The sequence below is a fragment of the Melanostigma gelatinosum genome (assembly GCF_949748355.1).
Source record: "Melanostigma gelatinosum genome assembly, chromosome: 7".
NCBI lineage: Eukaryota > Metazoa > Chordata > Actinopteri > Perciformes > Zoarcidae > Melanostigma > Melanostigma gelatinosum.
In genome coordinates this window covers 11,677,904-11,695,490 of record NC_136640.1, presented here as the reverse complement: position 1 = coordinate 11,695,490, position 17,587 = coordinate 11,677,904, and the positions used below count along the sequence as shown (strand labels likewise).

Genomic DNA, 17,587 nt, shown 5'->3' with positions numbered 1-17,587 from the left:
CTACGCACTCGGTTGCCCGAGCACGTACTGTATCTGCCCTGCTGCGGATGACTGACAGCACAGACAGCTGCTGACAAGCTTTGAAATACAAGCACACACAAACACATCAGCTTCTGACAGTCTCTCTTGCGCACAGACTCACCTTCCGAAATGAAGAGAGAGCAGACCACCTATATCAGCTCACTGTTTAAACAATAATCCGAGGCCATTTAGATGGATTGGGAGGTATTTGTGGTTTCATAAATTGTTCTCTCCAGGCAATTCATCCCTGACAACCTATGAATTACTAAATACACTCAATATTTACCGACATAAGTCATTGATAACTGTGCCAACATCAGTGACACTGAGCCCTCAGCTGTAGAGATGAATCAGTTGTAAGCATCTGTGAAGGACAGATGCACGTCTTGGAGGCTGTCCTGGCCAACCTTAGCGGCCAGTTAGATGACATGGGAGGCTCACCTGGGCCCTTGAGCTCTAAATACTGGCACCTGTGCCTATCCCAATATCCCTCCTCGACTCCTCTATCCTTGTTCCTCGGTCACTTGATCTCGAAATCAATGGCGACCCGCCACCTTGAAGGATGTCTCATTTCATTAAATGCGCTGGCAGGAGACAATGATAGAGGTCGGCTTCCAGCGAAGATACACAAGTGCAGCCTTTGCCGAAGTGTTTCTGCTGTGCGTTTGTAAATGCTCCACCCCCGTGTGGCACACATGACCTTTGTCCGGGACAGAGGTGTTCGTTTTCTGAGCGAAACTAAAAGTAAACTTTGACAACTTGTCACGTGAGTCTCACTAGTGAAGCGAGTTGAATTGAAGTTAATGTCAACCTTTGTTTTTTCCTAAACCTAACTAAGTGGTTTTGTTGCCTCAACCTAACTTTTTTCCTAAACCTAACTAAGTGGTTTTGTTGCCTCAACCTAACTTTCTGGGAAGCAAAAAGATAATTCTGAAAGGACACTATACATGTAAAGTGCGCCATCACGACACGTTGACAGTAATGCTTTACATAACAGGAAACAGGAGTCAGTCAGCCTGTTCTATGGGCCACCCCCACTTAAACAAGGACTTACATTGGGAAAGAGACGTTTGTAACTCAGTGGATATATTGTTGTTGAGGTAAATCAACCTACCAGTACGGACACTCGAACAGCCCTTATTTAAATCATTCGAGCCTCAAAATTGTAAAATGCACTTTAATTATTTTCTGTCCTCCGATCATGTGAATGGACTGAGGTTTAGGATACAGAAAACGCTAGTGTGCATGCTCTATGGACCCCATAACAAAGAAGATCCAGGTAATTTAATCCTAACACTCTAAAGTCTGACTTCTTTTGCTTCATGCACCACTGAGCAACTTTCATAGGAATAAACGGAACATCGCCTTGGACGCTGTATCCGTTCTCTTTATACGTCCATGGGTTTCATCTCTCAGCCCCGTGCAGACTTTTTTTGCATTTTTTAAAGTTATTCAGTGGGTGGAATCAGGCTCAGACCTGGGGATGGAGTTAGATTTAAGAACTCGTGTTTGTAAAATGGAAGAAAATATTTCCAGTGAAAATATCCTGACACACTTTAGACACATCCACACATATGTTTAATACATTTTGTGCAGTCCCCAATTTATCTGAATGCATGAGTGCTCATTAGTGTGTCTCTTGCAGCCTCACAATGGATCATTTCCCTTCCAACTCCTGAAAACTTTGTCTTTAAATGCTAAAGCACACATATTATACCACAAAAGTCAAAATTGTGTAGCAGCACAGTACTTTTTTTTCCTCTTGTCCTTTTTTTGTTCTTTCTCTCCTCCTACCTTTCTCTCCGTCTTCATTTCTGATCTGCTCTTCTGCACCTTTACATCTACACTAACCGCGTCTCTGAGGGTCTCTTCATTTTAATAATAGCACCTTGGTGGGAGCTTAAGATGTGGACACGCGGGGCAAGCATTTAACAAAAACACTGGCTCAGCATGCACCAACCTGGACCAGCAAACAGGAGGACTCATGTCAGCACATACTGCTGTTACCCCAATAATGCAAGTGGCAACAAGAGGCGGCTTCGCAGTCATACTCATTTTACAACAGTGCTCTACCTCTGACATGGCCATTGCGTGTTTCACCATTCCACTATTCTATTTTGAGACAGCTATCATCATTATCAAAAGCATTACACTCTATAGATAGACAGACAGCCATTAAGACTGGCAGGCTGATTTGAATCATGCAAAAAAAGATTACACTGAATCTCCCTCTCCTGCTTCCTGCACCGCTCCTATTTCACTCAGTCGGGCTAATATGCAAGTGATTACAGACGCATTAATGAATTTTCTTCTCCGCGTAAGTCTAAATGGGTGTTCGTTTGTCATAACAATTGCTCAACGAAATACGTTCACACTCTCACTACAAATTTAATTTTGGAGGGCCTCAGAAATGTATTACTGCAGTATGTTGGCGTGCGTGATGTCCCCTAGCAGTACCTGATTAAGTATTTTTGCATGAAAGCGATTTATGCTTGTTCACGTGCTCCACTTTGCTGCTCGTCGACAGACATGTAAGATAACTTCTACTCTCACAACAACACTTGGACAGTTTGCTGTTTGATCACATGTCATAGTCATTAACAGATGGTGCACGTGCATCCGTGTGTAACTGGCTAATATTCCCTTGCTGATGTTTGGTCAGCTAGGCTATAGGCTGAACATGCACATAATAAATATATGCATGCAATAAACAGGCACAATCACCAGCAATTGGTTTCATTTAGAGGACAATGGCTGTTGGTGCTGGAAATGAAACATGAGGAATTAGCCCCTATATTCCCATTGGCCTGCTGGCTGCCAACCCTATCTTAGCCACTTTATCTCCTCTTCCACTGGTTACCAATACAAACCAATACATACCAGCCCATAGCTGCTTCAGCACAGCTGTTCAAGCCAAAGCTATTAATATCGTTCCTTTTTTTTCTCCAAACTGGGACGCCATAAGCTCTCCCAGTCATATATGAAGTCAACTATAGGTCCCAGAGATGAATTTTGGTTTAATGTAGCTGTTAATGGTTTTCTTCATAATTTGACCTTTCTCTCTCTACTGCATGCAACCTTGTGGAGAGTGCAAATGATGACAGTTTTGACCTCTAATGGTTCTTTGATGATTTTGTATCGGATGTAATTTCACAGAAAAGCATACTTTATACCAATTAATAGGAAACAGTTAGGAAATAGTGAGTTAATTCACTTTTCTTTTTCAGTGTCAGAATCCAGGAAATAATACCTCTTATCTGTGATGTTGTATAAATATTCAGCCCCGTGCCACTCTGTTGACAATTCATGGGAGACTGAGTTTGTGCTTTCATACAATGTTGATCTGAATGTTTACATGCAAATGAGATTCATATAATTATATTGTTATTAGTTCAGGACCGGAAAATCTAGGCTTATCATATCAAAATAATTTATTTACTGTCCCAGTCACCCTTTTCCTCTTTTCCAAATTACACAAGCGGCATTAAATGTTGTTTAAAACAGACCAAATTAAGCCTGGGGCAAAATAGTCAACACTGAAATTCAGCAACATTTTTTTAACTTTGTGGGGGTGATGGTAGAGATTTGGATGTTTGGGTTTTTTTTGCATGCTAATTAGTTCATCTTTGCTTTTGCAATTAAGCATTTAACCATTTGTTAAAAAAAAAAGCCCATGTTGGGTTGCCTGGTGTGAATTGAACGTGGGATGAACGTGGTCACGGTCTGTGCAGGCTTTAATGATTTTTACCATTGTAATGAGTGTGTCCGTGTGTTTCAGGGACGTAGGCCAGGCTACTTCTCCTTCCTGGATCCCTTCTCCCCTGGTGTCTGGCTCTTCATGCTTCTGGCCTATTTGGCTGTCAGCTGCGTCCTCTTTCTGGTGGCCAGGTAAAGAGCTCACCAGTAAAACACGCTCTGTACAGATGACAGAGACAGACAGAGTGAGAGAGAGAATACAACAAGACAAACAAAGGTGGCAGAGTACAGAGAGGTGAACCACAAAAAGTTTGTTTGGGGGTTATACAGAGGAGGAAACAGGTGTTTGTTCTCTTGCCTCTAGTCTCTATCTATCTAGTCTATCTTCCACATCCAGGTAAAAAGAGACGTTCTCCCCCCCCCCCCCCCCCTCCCAGTGGTGCGTCTCCAGCGTCATACTGGCCCCTGCTGGTCAGGGAGGGAACGGTTATTAAATTACACCGTTATGAAGAAAATTTATAAAAAATGCAAATTAATATCTTATGTAACACCTTTTGAAATCAAATGATCAGTCCACAGACAGGTAGATGTATTCCCTGTGTGAAGAGAGTTCAGTGGGTGGTTTACTGTAATTATATTGAGCGATTTAATTTGATCATTATATTATGGTTAATATGTACTTTTTGTTTTTGCTGACCTTTTGTAAGAAAATGATTTCCTTTACAATCATACCAGACATTAAGTTATCTGTGGCTGTAATTGTAATTGCCACAAAGAGACACTTTCTGATGCAATTCCACTCGAAAGTCCCTTTTCTTTGCAACCGACACATTCCTGACAAGTCAAGTGCGTATCTACCAAAGTCTTTGTAGTTGAAGAGAAGGCATGATTACAGAGACCAGTGTTCTTTCAGTGTACATATGAACGTGTGGGTGCCTTAGTTTTAAGACAGAGAGACCACATAGTTGTCAGATAACTTTAGCTTCATGCAGCACCATTTGAACATACCAATTACATTGGTATGCTGGTATTACCTTCACCCCCACTGTTTAAGTAGGCAGCACATGCGGAATGAAAAGCAGGTTCCTTCTCTCCAGAGAGCCACGGTGACTTTGTGCTCCGTTGACTGTTAGAGTTGTTTTGCTCCGTGTCTGTCTGTCCCTTTCTCTCTCCATTCCGCCCGCTCCCTATCTCTCCAGTTTTGCTCTCATCTGAATACTCAATCCAACTTTGATTCACACTGTTGTTGGCCGTATTCTTCCGATGACTCTATCTGCTGTGTAAACCCATTGTCTCGTTCTCTCCAGATTGACACCCTATGAGTGGTACAACCCCCACCCGTGTCTTAAGGGTCGCTGTAACCTGCTGATTAACCAGTACTCACTTGGCAACAGTTTCTGGTTCCCTGTTGGAGGCTTCATGCAGCAAGGATCCACCATTGCTCCAAGAGCTCTGTCAACGCGCTGTGTCAGCGGAGTGTGGTCAGTATTGGCGACAGTCAGAGACACACAAACATTAGTGCATCTCCATGTTTTCAGCTTTTAAATCCACGAAGGTATACAACCATTCAACTCTGTTCTGTATTCATTTTGTGCATATTGAGCCATCATGGAATGCATGTTATCTTTAATGTGATCTTGAAGCTTCATTCCAGATTTCCTGGACATCAGGGTTCAAGATGAGATAGTGATTTGTGCATATGCATACGTGGGGCATCACTTCCTTTCATTCAAACCGAGCATTGTTACCGTCTTCCTTACATACCCACCCATTCATGCATCCAACCCCGTCATCCACTGAAAACCCTGCAGGGTCTTCATCTCTCAGGTGCACAGATATTTTTACCCTCCTGTATCCACCAGCCTTTCCATTTGCATACTTTTATCGGTGAATACATGTTCTCGTCCGCTGCCTTTTCTCCATAGGTGGGCCTTCACATTAATCATCATCTCATCCTACACTGCTAACCTGGCTGCCTTCCTAACAGTCCAGAGGATGGAGGTGCCGATAGAGTCAGTAGACGACCTGGCAGATCAGACAGCGATAGAGTACGGCACCATGCACGGAGGATCCACAATGACCTTCTTCCAGGTTAGAGGTTTCGCATGTCATTGCATATGATTGCTTGTCATAATCACTGCCACACATTTGGCCACAGACTCAAGAGCCTGCAGTGGTTAGTGTGCCATCAGTGATGTTATCCTCCTCATTACCCTCCTGTACGTCCTGTCTTCCCACGCCAACCAACGGTTTTATCTCTTTTCTGTCTGATCCTTGCCACAACTATTCGATATCTTTATCTTCAAGGAGATGGGGCACTGTCCAGGACTTGGACAAATCTGCCCTGGCATTTTGCCCCAAATCAGCTTACCACAAATCGATCACACACCACCCATCTTCTCTTCTCCCTGAATATGTAGGCCATACCAACCGTTCCACTCCCTAAAAACACTAAAGTCGTGTAGTACGTAAGGGGAAATCAAGGAAGATCAGAGAGTGGAAACAGGATAAATACCTTCAAAAAGTGGCGTTGCAAAATTGTATCGTCCATTCTGATGAACAGGGTTTTCCACAAGGATATGGAGTAGCCAGCCACTGGGGTCCAGGGGCTACATGCTAATATTTGTCAAACACCGAGAACAATTCTCCGCTCTCTACTCGGCAGGACATAACCTCTCAGCTCAGAGCACGCACACACATTCGCATAGAGTATGTAGGGGATTCCTCTATCATCATCACCAGCCCAGTGTCAATTTAGAGAGAAAACATGGGTCGAACTACCTGTTTATGGGCTGGTCACGTCAGCCTGATCGGGAAAGAGCCTGGTCTGCCAGATGGCCAGTTCAGCCTTGCCTCAGAGAGAGGGCGATAAAGAATGAGAGACAGGGTAAGTAACAGAGGAAGAGTGTATAACAGGGAGAAGGACAGTGAAGGATGAGGTGGAGGGAAGCGATACATTAGCATTGTCTTACTTTGTTCTTCCACGTCCAATGGACCTTGAATAGCTCAAAGAAGACAGGCCAAGAGAGAGTACAGGTGGAGATGTTAAGTGAGGATTGTGTTCTGAACTTTTAGGCTGTTCTAAAGATCTGCTAAAGAAAACACATTCACATTTTACTGCAGCAAACCTTTCGGAGAATTTGAGTAAATCCATCAGTCAAGGAAATGAAAAAGAATGACGGATGAAAACCAACCTCTACCTCTGCAAAACTGAGAAAGTGTGTCTCTGCGACTGATAAACCGAATGTGTCTTTTTCTCCTGATTGTGTCCCGCCGCTCCGCAGAACTCTCGCTACCAGACCTACCAGCGTATGTGGAACTTCATGCACTCAAAACAGCCCAGTGTGTTTGTTAAGAGCACGGAGGAGGGCATCGCCCGTGTCCTCAACTCCAACTATGCTTACTTGCTAGAGAGCACCATGAACGAGTACTACCGCCAGAGGAACTGCAACCTGACACAGATCGGAGGGCTGCTGGACACCAAGGGCTACGGCATCGGCATGCCGCTCGGTGAGTGGGGAGTGAGAATCAGATTGGGGGGAAAGAAGGAATTAGAAGTAATGGAAGAGAAAAGAAGAAGACTTGGAGAAGAAGGGGGGAAAGGAAGTTCAGTGTAACATCAAGGCAGCAGAGGACAGCTGATGTTTTGCTGAGACACACTGAAGTAAAGAAGGGGTAATGAAGAGCGGGGCCGTTAGTTGGAGGATACATCATGAGCATCACATTGTAGAGTTAGATTGGAAAGCCTCTGCAAAGCTGAACCATTAGCAGTGATGGGAGAAGTGAGGATGAGAGAAAGGGAATTTGAAATGTTGTTCCTTTGTATTGTGGAACTGTTGCTGTACAACTCGCTTGCTGCTCTGAGAGTATAAACACAGAGTTTATTTACACTTTGATCTCAGTTTGAGTCAATCTCTAGACCGAGGGGGAACACACCTTGAAGTAAACAAGATTCTTTTCAATTCCTTAAATCTTCAGAGGGTAGATAAACACATTCTTTGGTGGCTGACATTCTGTACCGCATACTGTGATGTGATCTTTAGAACTCTGCGAAATCCTAGTCAACCCTTTAATCTCTTATTTGAAAGTGTTTGTTGAAACAAAGTCTTCCAATGCATTTACATCATTTCACATTCACCGCGGCAAATCAGAAGAAAAAGTCGAGAACATTTTAATTGATTTAACAAAGTCAGTGCATTTGGACTGCAAAAAAAGATTTTTTGAAGGTTCAGTTTTTAGTTGGAATACCGAGTCAGGAGTTTTTTTTGCAGTGTACAGGTTTGAGCTATGCCCCTCTCTTCCCTTCAGGGTCAGTATACCGTGATGAGTTTGACCTGGCCATCCTCAAAATGCAGGAGGACAATCGTTTGGAGATCTTCAAGAGGAAGTGGTGGGATGGTGGCAAGTGTCCAAAGGAAGAGGACCACCGTGTCAAAGGTTTGTTGCCAGTTAATCCTCATCTGCTTGTTCTGCAGCTCCACTTCAGTTTGTCAGACTGTGATTTTGGAAGAAGATTTCAGTTTCTTTGCCCTCTTTTTCCCTTCATCTCGCACTTCAACTACCATGTCCTGTTGTTACCAGGTCTGGGCATGGAGAACATCGGCGGTATCTTCGTGGTGCTGGTGTGTGGCCTGCTGGTGGCTATCTTCATGGCAGTGCTGGAGTTTGTCTGGATGTTAAGACAGGCACCAGGAAATGAGGTGAGAGAGGGCTATCTAACCTGCATATGCTTTGTCTCCCTCTCCCCTCCCTGGCACCTCCCCCCTCGGGGAGCTGCTAGGCTTTCCCACAGTGCACAGCTTTGACAGGAAGTGTAGTAGGCGTCTTCGTCGTCCTCTGGGCAAGTCTTCAATTGACACCCAGCCTTCCTCCATCTAGCCTATGTGACATCAGCACAAAACCAAAGATATACCTCATGTACACCTCACTCAGAGTACACGCATATATGGATTATTTTCTAGCAGTAGAAGAGGCAAACATATATATTTCATAGAGTATCGTACATATTACATGTTATTGAATGTAAATCGATCCTATTTGTGGCGAATACATGCTTACCGGGTGCTGCCAATGAGTGTTTACTCATAAAATGAATTCTGCTTGTTTTCTTTCAGCAATAATCCAATCATCTTTTTACATAAAATATGTTTGCCATTTTGTGCACATCTTCCCTCAAAATCCAATTTTCAGAGAACAGATCATTCATTCCATCAAAGGGTGAATGTTGGACTGTGATGTACTAGTTGTGGCCATCAGCCAGACGTGGAAAGTAGAAGAGAGGATCTGTTTTTAAATTAAAGATTTCTACTTAACATAGATTTTAAAAAAGCAACTGTGGGTATTTTTCACTGTGAAAAGTCACACAGACATTGCAATGATTGTAATCCTAAACATTGTATAAATTCAATATCTAAATTGAATATATAATCATAATCATTTGAAGGTAGCGTCATCTGGAGTGGGGACTAAAAAACATTATGAGGAGTGTGTCCAGTCTTGTCACGGAACTCTGTTTGGAGAGGCATTTTCATCCGGACAAGCTATTCTTGAGGCGGTGCTGCTTTTAACTAAGAACTGGTTGAGTAGAGAGAGATGTGCATGCAATGTTATAATTATTTCTGATGTGATTCCTTTAAAATAACCAATAATTGTCTCTTCAAATGGACTCCACACTGTGATTTAATTCAATAAACATTCAGAATGTGAAAGTCAAAAACTCATGTGATTTCTTCATTTTGAGCAGCATAGATGTATTTCCCTTTAACTTGGAAACCCTCTGTGTGTGTGTGTGTGTGTGTGTGTGTGTGTGTGTGTGTGTGTGTGTGTGTTTCTCCCTGTGTGTATCTGTATAGATGCTGTGTTAATGTGCAGCATGTGTGGAGTGTTATGTAGCCTCTCTGAGCTGCAGATTCATGTCTGTCATTGTCATTATTTGAGTTTACATAGTGTAGATAGTATACCCAGTGGCGGAGCACTTGCTCATCAGACCAGGAGATAGAATGTGTGTGCAACATGTCTGTATGTCTGAAAAGTGTTCCATACTATACAGTATGTGTTGTTATTTTTAGCGATGGTTGTTAAAGCTACACCAGCCATCTCTCTGTCACTGTACACTGATTATGATAATATATATATGAAATGTATGTGTTGTGTGTCTGTGATCCCCCCCCTCTCCCCTATCTTTTTCTCCCTGTTTGTGTGCTTGCAGCAGTCAGTGTGTGAGGAGATGCTGCGGGAGCTCCATGGGATCGTCCTGTGTCGCGACAGCCTGCAGGTGAGGCGCAGGCGGGGGGCTTCGATAGTGCAACCGCGGCCCTTACCCCTGGAGGAGCGTCGTGCGCGAGCTGCTGCCGTCAGCCTCAGCAACGGCAAGCTGTGTGGCGGCACCGGACTGCCTGAACCCCTCTCCCACAGACTGGCACAGGAGGCTGCCCTGGTTGCGAGGGGTTGCAGCCACATCCGCATTTGCCCCGAGTGCCGGCGCTTCCAGGGACTGAGGATGCATCCTGCAGGGGCCACTGGGGCCCTCCCTTCTCCCACACACAGTGAGGAGAGCATAGAGTGGGACAAGACCACAAATAGCAGTGAACCTGAATAACGCCCCGCGATTACAACAGGACTGACTTTCCCAACAGCCACCTCTCTACTTTACAGGGATCAAAGATCACGTGGTATTTTGATTCAGCCATTCGGAGCTTGATCTCACAGGGCAGGACGGTGAACTTTGTTTTGCCCTCGAGGCAAACGCCTGTAGTCAGTTTTGCTGTCTCCTTGGGTGAATTTGTTTTGCCTTGGTCATGGGAGAAACTGATGAGTCTGTCTCGTTTTGGTCTGTCCCTTTTGGCCCTCCGTACTAAGTCAACCAGGACGAACGAAAACAGCTACGGGGCATTTGTACTATGCAGTATTTTCAGTCATTCATCATGTGCTGTTTTTTTCCCCCTTTTTAAATTATTTCTGTCCTCTGTTGGATTATCAGTCCGGAATAATGTTAATCTATTGTTCTTAGAAAAAAAACTTTCAATATGTTCCTTTTTTTATCTGACAATTTACTGTATGAACGTATATTGCCTCTGAAGAGCTGCAAAGATGAACAGACGAATGAGAGGTCATCTTCAAATCATTTTATTTTGAAAGTGCCAAAAACCAGAAGTTACATCTTGTGGCTGAAGAAAGCACCACAGCCCTGAGAAGTCAACAAACTCAACTGAACCTCGAGAACAAATAAACCGAGACAGACACACAGACTTCTTTTATAGTAGTGATATTCTATTTAAACATGTTTTAACTGTTGGTATCTCTGAAAGACAGCGATGCATGTCCAGAGGTGTTGGAAGGTGCTCATGTGTGATGAATTGCTAAAGTGGTTGCTGATTAGCTGGAGTAACGATATCCTGTTTTGAACACCTGCTTAAAAACATGATGGCTACACACACGAAGACATCCATTATTTTCCTTCTTCCTCTGTGTAGTGACATTACTTTCTCCTCCGTCTGTCTTTCCATTTTGGACACCGTGACACATGTGTTGTCCTTTTTAATGGTCTCTCACTTAAAATATACACACAGTCTCCTGTAAACGATAAGAGGTATGTTCTAGAATGATCCAGGTTTCACAAAGACAAGCCATTGTATGTGATATTATCTTAGATCAAGACCAACTGAAAACACGAAGGCCCTGGTAGAGCAACGTGTTTTATATCCGCAGTTGATTCGAATTCTTTTCAAATGTCAAGGCAGTTAAACTTTTACTGAATGTAATGTTTAACACACTGCTTCGAGGAGTATTTCGTTTCAGATCTGCCGAGATACTTACCGCCAAACTACCAAACATTAAATCCATTCATCAGGTCTTTAAGAGTCAGGTTTTTAATGCAAACGGATAAGGGACATAACATAACCAGCAACGTGAGTCTTAGGTTACTTCCTGTATAGATGTTTGACACACGACTAGTGTTTTCTCACTGAACCGACTGATTTGACGGTGAAACTGTACGATAGCCTGACTGTTGCGTAGTGGGAATCAATGGTCATCCACCTGTCTTCACTGCTTTTTGCTTATGTCTGATGTGTTCATCATTTTAAATCTGCCCATCAGGTTTTGTCAGTAACAGTCCCTCAAAATGTGGCCGACCTATTGACCATTCACCATGTTTTGATTTTTGTTTTTTTGCGTTATTGTCAATAGGTCACACCTCATTGTTGTGACATGCATACCTCCAATCCAGTCTCTCTGTGACACATTAAGAAGCCAACATACATGTTGTCAAATTCCTGAATGGTCCAGCAGCTGTGTGAATCTTACCATACAAAGTTATTTCAAACAAACAAAAGAAAGGAAGAAGAAACTATTAACAATCAAAAGAATGTCCATAAAAGAAAAGACGACCCCTGAAGAGAAAAAAAAACATAAATATGTTCACACAATGACAAAATCTGCCTGACGATTCAGCATCCCCTTCACATTTAGATAAATCTCCCAAGTCCTCATAATATATGAAAGAAAAAGGGCCCAATTTTGCCCCACTGGTGTTGACATTTCTCAAATGGTAGATAATGTTCATTAATGGAGAAATGACTTGGATATTGGGGCTGAATTTCCTTTCTTAGATAAAATACACTTCTTTACAAAGTAATTAATCATAATTTGTACAATACATTTGAGATGTTCAATGTGTTTGTGTAGAATCATGATAATCACGGCTCTCAGACACATATGTGAGTGATCTCCCCTTTCTTGTTGAATCAGTCATTTACCATTTCAAATGATTATGAGTTCACCTAAACTGCCTAAACTATATTTTTCAAGCACCTTTTGTTGCATGAATTGCCGTGATTGCTGTGCTCTTTCAGAAGCTGGTGAACGTGTGAAACTGTGTTGAATCAACGGCTGACAGACCTGACAGGGAACTGCAGCTCAATTGTAACGCCCCTCCAACTCACTGAAAAGAGAGTTTTCAGTTAATTGATGGTTCTGAGCAGTTGGGTGACTGGTCTCACAAATGAGTTGAATTTCAATCTCAGTTCTTCGGGAAAGTGTCTTGGGACTTCAGATGGCATTTCGATTGGGGTCTGCAGTTTGTCTGAACTCCCACAAGAACACATCTGTGTTTGAAGCAGCATTGAATCTGCATGATTTGGCACAGAAAAGAAATGAGTCGCAGTGGCATTACGTCATCATCTGCTTAAGCAGCAATAGTGCCAATCCACCTAATCCTCAAGTAATGAACTATTAATGTCCTGCAGATGGTGTGTAAATACAGTATGATTAACAGGGTTCCCAAGTCATAGTCCGAAGTGTTGTTTTTTTTAATTACAGGAGTAACTAGTTGATTGTGTTAATAGAACAGAGAGGTACAGACCTACTGTGCATTATGTTTATGTGGACACATGACATTTAGACGCGTATACATATGGACACACACACAGATTGTGAGCAAAATGGTGGAAAAAAAGTCACATGCAGTCAGTGTTAACGTTCTATCTTTCTTTGTATAATAACTTGTTGAAGGCAAATTGCCGGACAAATAGCAAAGAAAAAAAAAAGACCCACATTTCATGACCAGTTTTGTAAAAGAGGTTTCTATCCATTTGCTGAACGTCACTAAGAAACTAATAAGAGTGAGAAGGCTCTCGCTGCACCCGATGCTAACTTCTTAAACACTAAAAACATTTACACGGGTGCTAAATCAAGCGTAGTTGGAATGAGATTGCCAATTACCTTGAAGGCATAGAGAGCAGTAGAGTAACAATTAAAACAAATCCCATTGAAACGGCGAGTGACCTTTGCTGGGAGACCACTGAGAGAGATGTTTGGCTGCGATATTTGATATACTTTATTTTCTTATGTTGACATTTTTATTCCATTATAAATACATTTCCAAAAAAACAAGCTCTATCCTGTGGGGCTCTGGTTTTGTCTCTTCTTTACTCTGATGTATTGACCTTCTGAGCTGTTTAGACATGACATGCTAAATAGCGTCTGAGTGCACTTTTCTTTTTCTAGCTTTATTTTTCAACCAGGAGAAATATTCATTTGGTTTGTCATGACATAATGCGCATGCAGGGCAGCAGCATGAGGAGGAGTATGTGTTTCTAGCGGAGTAAACATGACGATTGCCGAGTGAACCAGAAGGAGCTCGTGCATCTACCTCTCATTTATCTCCCGTAACCAAATTAACATCTGCACACTTGTGAATTCGTTGAACAGCTGATAATGTGTGTGGGCAGGAGGGCTAACACAGGCTAATGAGTATAACAACTCACTCATGTGCTATAAGCATCCACTCACCTGTAGTCCATCTATTAGCGGTTTTCAGTGGTCATTTATGTCTCCTCAGGCCAGTGAGTGAACACACACAACGACCATGCATCTGATTTACAGTTCAATTCAGGCTGCCTCTCTCTCTCTCTCTCCCCTCCGAGTGCTTGTCTCACAATCTTTCTACTGCAGCATTAGAGATGACAAGCTCTTTTTCAGTGCGTCACCAATCTACATGTCAGTGCATATCCAAAGCACACACACACACCTCTTACAATCGTGACACAAGCACATAAACACTCACCGCCACCTGTACGTCACTGGCTGACTGTGTCAAGTTTATTTCATCGTGCTCATGCTTCTCCTTCTGCCTCTGGTGCTCAAGGTCCATAAATTCAGTGAATCTCTGCCCACCACTGCCTAGCTGCTGTTGGATTTATGGCGCTCATGATGAGCATCGAGTGCCTGCAGAGGTGTGTGTGTGTGTGAAAATCGACTTCACTCCTCAAGCTTAACCAGTTGTAGCACATAGCAATACCAATTGCCTTGTAGTTGATTGTAATTCTGCAACGATTTAGGAAGTATAGTGTATTGAGTCTGATGCATTTTGCCAGGCTAGCAGCTCACATCCCATGTATTTGAAGAGTGACTTTCCCATCAGCCTGTTGCTTGTAAACAAATGTTGTTGCCATTTTGCTCATAAAATTCATACATTTTAAGCCTCACAGAATATGTTGGTCTGTAGCTCTGGGTCTATAGAGATACAATTTTGCTTTCTAATAGCAATTGTTAAATCTATTCATCACATTTCTACTGCATCTTTCTGTCGAACTGTTTCTTTCTCCTCCCAGATTCCCACGGTTAGGAACATATATGTAAACATAGGCCCCATAACAGCCACGATTGAGCACTGGCTCTAAGGATACCAATTCGAAGACATAACAGATTATCAGTGGAAACTAGCTACTTCACAGTGAGACGGGTGCACATTTTTAAGTGAGAGCTTTCTCATTGATTTTCTGGCAATTAATTGAAAAAGGCTTCTTGCTGTTGTGTTCTGAAAGAAAAGGTATTCAGTGCAAGAATTATCTCCAAGGTGAGATGCTGTCCAGGCTGTTATACAGCCTTTTGTTCTCTGACATTTGGTTTTGAACATATTGACAAAAACATCTTGGCATTGTTTGTCTTTCAGAGAAATAAAATGGAGCTTCATTTATTTTGTGTGTCGCTCCCTCACTATTCATTCCTGACTTCATCGATAGCCCACAGATGGGGACGCATTCATTACCTACTTTTGTGTGTGCGTGCGTGCGTGCGTGTGTGTGTGTGTGTGTGTGCATGTGTGTGGGTGTATTTGTATGTGACCACTCTCATGCACTCAACAGCTTTTATTGTGAAAATCAATTACTTGGGTACCTCAGACCGCCTGGGATTCTGCAGAGAGCCACATGAATTCGTCACAAAACTCAGTTTTGTTGAACGTTTGTCCAAAAATATTTTGTTGACCTTGAATTAAAGTACCAAAGATTGAAGGGTCCAAAGACACCATTCACTTCCCATAACTTCACTTTCTTATAAAGCACCATTTGTCTAAAATGCATCGATGAGAGCAGACAAACATTAGCAGGATTCAAGAAGTTCATTAATCACCAAGGACACTTTTTGATGGTGCCCATATTTAATGATTAGTTGGTAAATCTGTCGAAAAAGGGCATGTTTCTAAGGTATTTACTTACTAGGTATATTACATGAATGGAAAGTACATAAGTGTATTCACTACTTTATACTTTTACTTCACTGCATTATAGAGGTATACAATTTTATTATTATTTGTACTCTACGCTTTTTTAACAGCAACAGCTTCAAGTTACTTTTCAGATTCTTATTGAACATAAACACATATTATAAGCTAAGGAAATGAATTGTTAGAGCTTAGTTGTTCATTTTAGCTTGTGACCCCCAACAAAAGAGCAGTATCTAGTTTGGGCCTCTCGTGTTTAAGATGTCTATGAGATGTTGTTAATTCCACCGAAGAGATATTTCCCCTTTAAGCATCTCAGAGAGATTCATTTGAAAAGCTATTTAAGGCCAAAAAAGATAAAATGATCCAATATATTTTTTAAGCAAAGAAGGAAGAAAAAAATGATTAAAAATGTGATCAGCAGGACTTTTTTTTAAATCTTCTTTCCAACCCAGGTAATCATTTTATAATCCCTTTGATTTATCTTGTGACCCTTTGGAAAGGTGCCGACCCCTAAACCACTGGTTTAAAAAATACTCCATTATAAGTAAATATAATTGTACTAATTAAGAACAGCAATAGTATCAGCCAAATGTATTTTGAGTGTCAAAAGTAAACAAAATGGCCCCTGTGACTGATATATTATCATGTATTACTGTATTATTAGGTTGTTAATACGGATGCGTCATTGCACATGCAGCATGTCATAGCTGGTTGAGGTAGTGAGATAGATTTAACAACTTTACACACAATTGGACTGGTGTTTTACATTGCTGTATTGATACTTTTACTTCAGTACTTACTGAGTACTTCTACTACTACTGACTACCATCGGGTATTTGTATACAGCAACGTTTCCATAAGGGGAATATTAAGACACACTGCTAATAATAATTGTGTTACCCCAGTATAGCAGGTGCACGATGCTGAACTCATTTTGAGCACTGGGACAACTGCAGTCAACCCCATTAAACCCTCAACAAACAGAAACACACCCTCTGAGAGCAACAACTCCTTGTGGTTTGAATGACAAAACATTGGCTTTCAGATGACGGTCTCTTGAGTTACTGAGTTAATTGGTCGTTAGAGCACAGAATTATCTTCATCCGGAGAAAATGATTCACAGATGAGGCTAAAAAAACTGCTCCGGGCAATCAACAAGACGCAGAAATGACAGCCTTGGAAGTCAAATCTGTTTATCCGGCTCCCCATGGGAGAACTCAGGATTTATCGATGCTGGGCAGCGATGTCATATTTCTTGCATCATTAACTGTTATTTTCCCTTTCTCCGTGAGTCTACCTCATATTTTCCTTTCTCGTGATTTATTTGTTGTTGTTGTTGGTTTGAATGCAAACACCGCCGTCTGGAAGTACTAGAGTTTAGCAGAGGTGATATTGTAGTCTCGTACATCTCTGTGGTTTATGTGGCCAGATTCACCTTACTTCTCCTGCCTGTTACAATATTTGACCTCTGGTCCACTGATTCAGCATCAAACATTAACATTGCCTTCTTTGTTGACACACCTACCTGTTGTAAGATCATGTTAGTCTCTATTGTTGTGCAGTGTTCTCTCGCCCAGTCTCATTCATTTCACACCCGTAGTGTAGTCGTCACATACTTTTATGAGTATTCTATGATTTAAGAAATATCTAGTCTGAAAAGCAACATTGTGTATTTACACATATAAAATACTCTACAAAACATCTGGGTATCTATGACATCTGGCCACCATCTCCCCGACTGTAAACACTCATTTGCTACATCTAGTGGGGATTACACCACATTACAGACACCACATGGTGAGCTAGTGAACGCATGCATAGATAACTCAGTCTATTTGATACTCTGATGGTAAAATATGATAAGAA

The 17,587-nt window shown here is 42.0% G+C and overlaps 1 protein-coding gene across 2 annotated transcripts in view; it reads left to right on the top strand.

The window, feature by feature from the left end:
- Positions 1 to 11,746, top strand: part of grik4 (glutamate receptor, ionotropic, kainate 4) — a gene marked incomplete at its 5' end in the record, with an annotated part of 129,517 nt that extends 117,771 nt beyond the window's left edge. Inside the window, 7 exons of one of the 2 annotated variants that reach the window (XM_079272652.1) lie at positions 3,800 to 3,909; positions 5,025 to 5,198; positions 5,643 to 5,808; positions 7,002 to 7,227; positions 8,026 to 8,154; positions 8,299 to 8,417; positions 9,926 to 11,746. In XM_079272652.1, the coding sequence (XP_079128778.1) occupies positions 3,800 to 3,909; positions 5,025 to 5,198; positions 5,643 to 5,808; positions 7,002 to 7,227; positions 8,026 to 8,154; positions 8,299 to 8,417; positions 9,926 to 10,315 (1,314 nt within the window). In that variant the 3' untranslated portion in view covers positions 10,316 to 11,746. Of the gene's footprint in view, positions 1 to 3,799; positions 3,910 to 5,024; positions 5,199 to 5,642; positions 5,809 to 7,001; positions 7,228 to 8,025; positions 8,155 to 8,298; positions 8,451 to 9,925 lie in introns of both variants that reach the window. The other variant, XM_079272651.1, reaches the window with a different exon arrangement.
- Between the last annotated feature and the right edge of the window lie 5,841 nt (positions 11,747 to 17,587).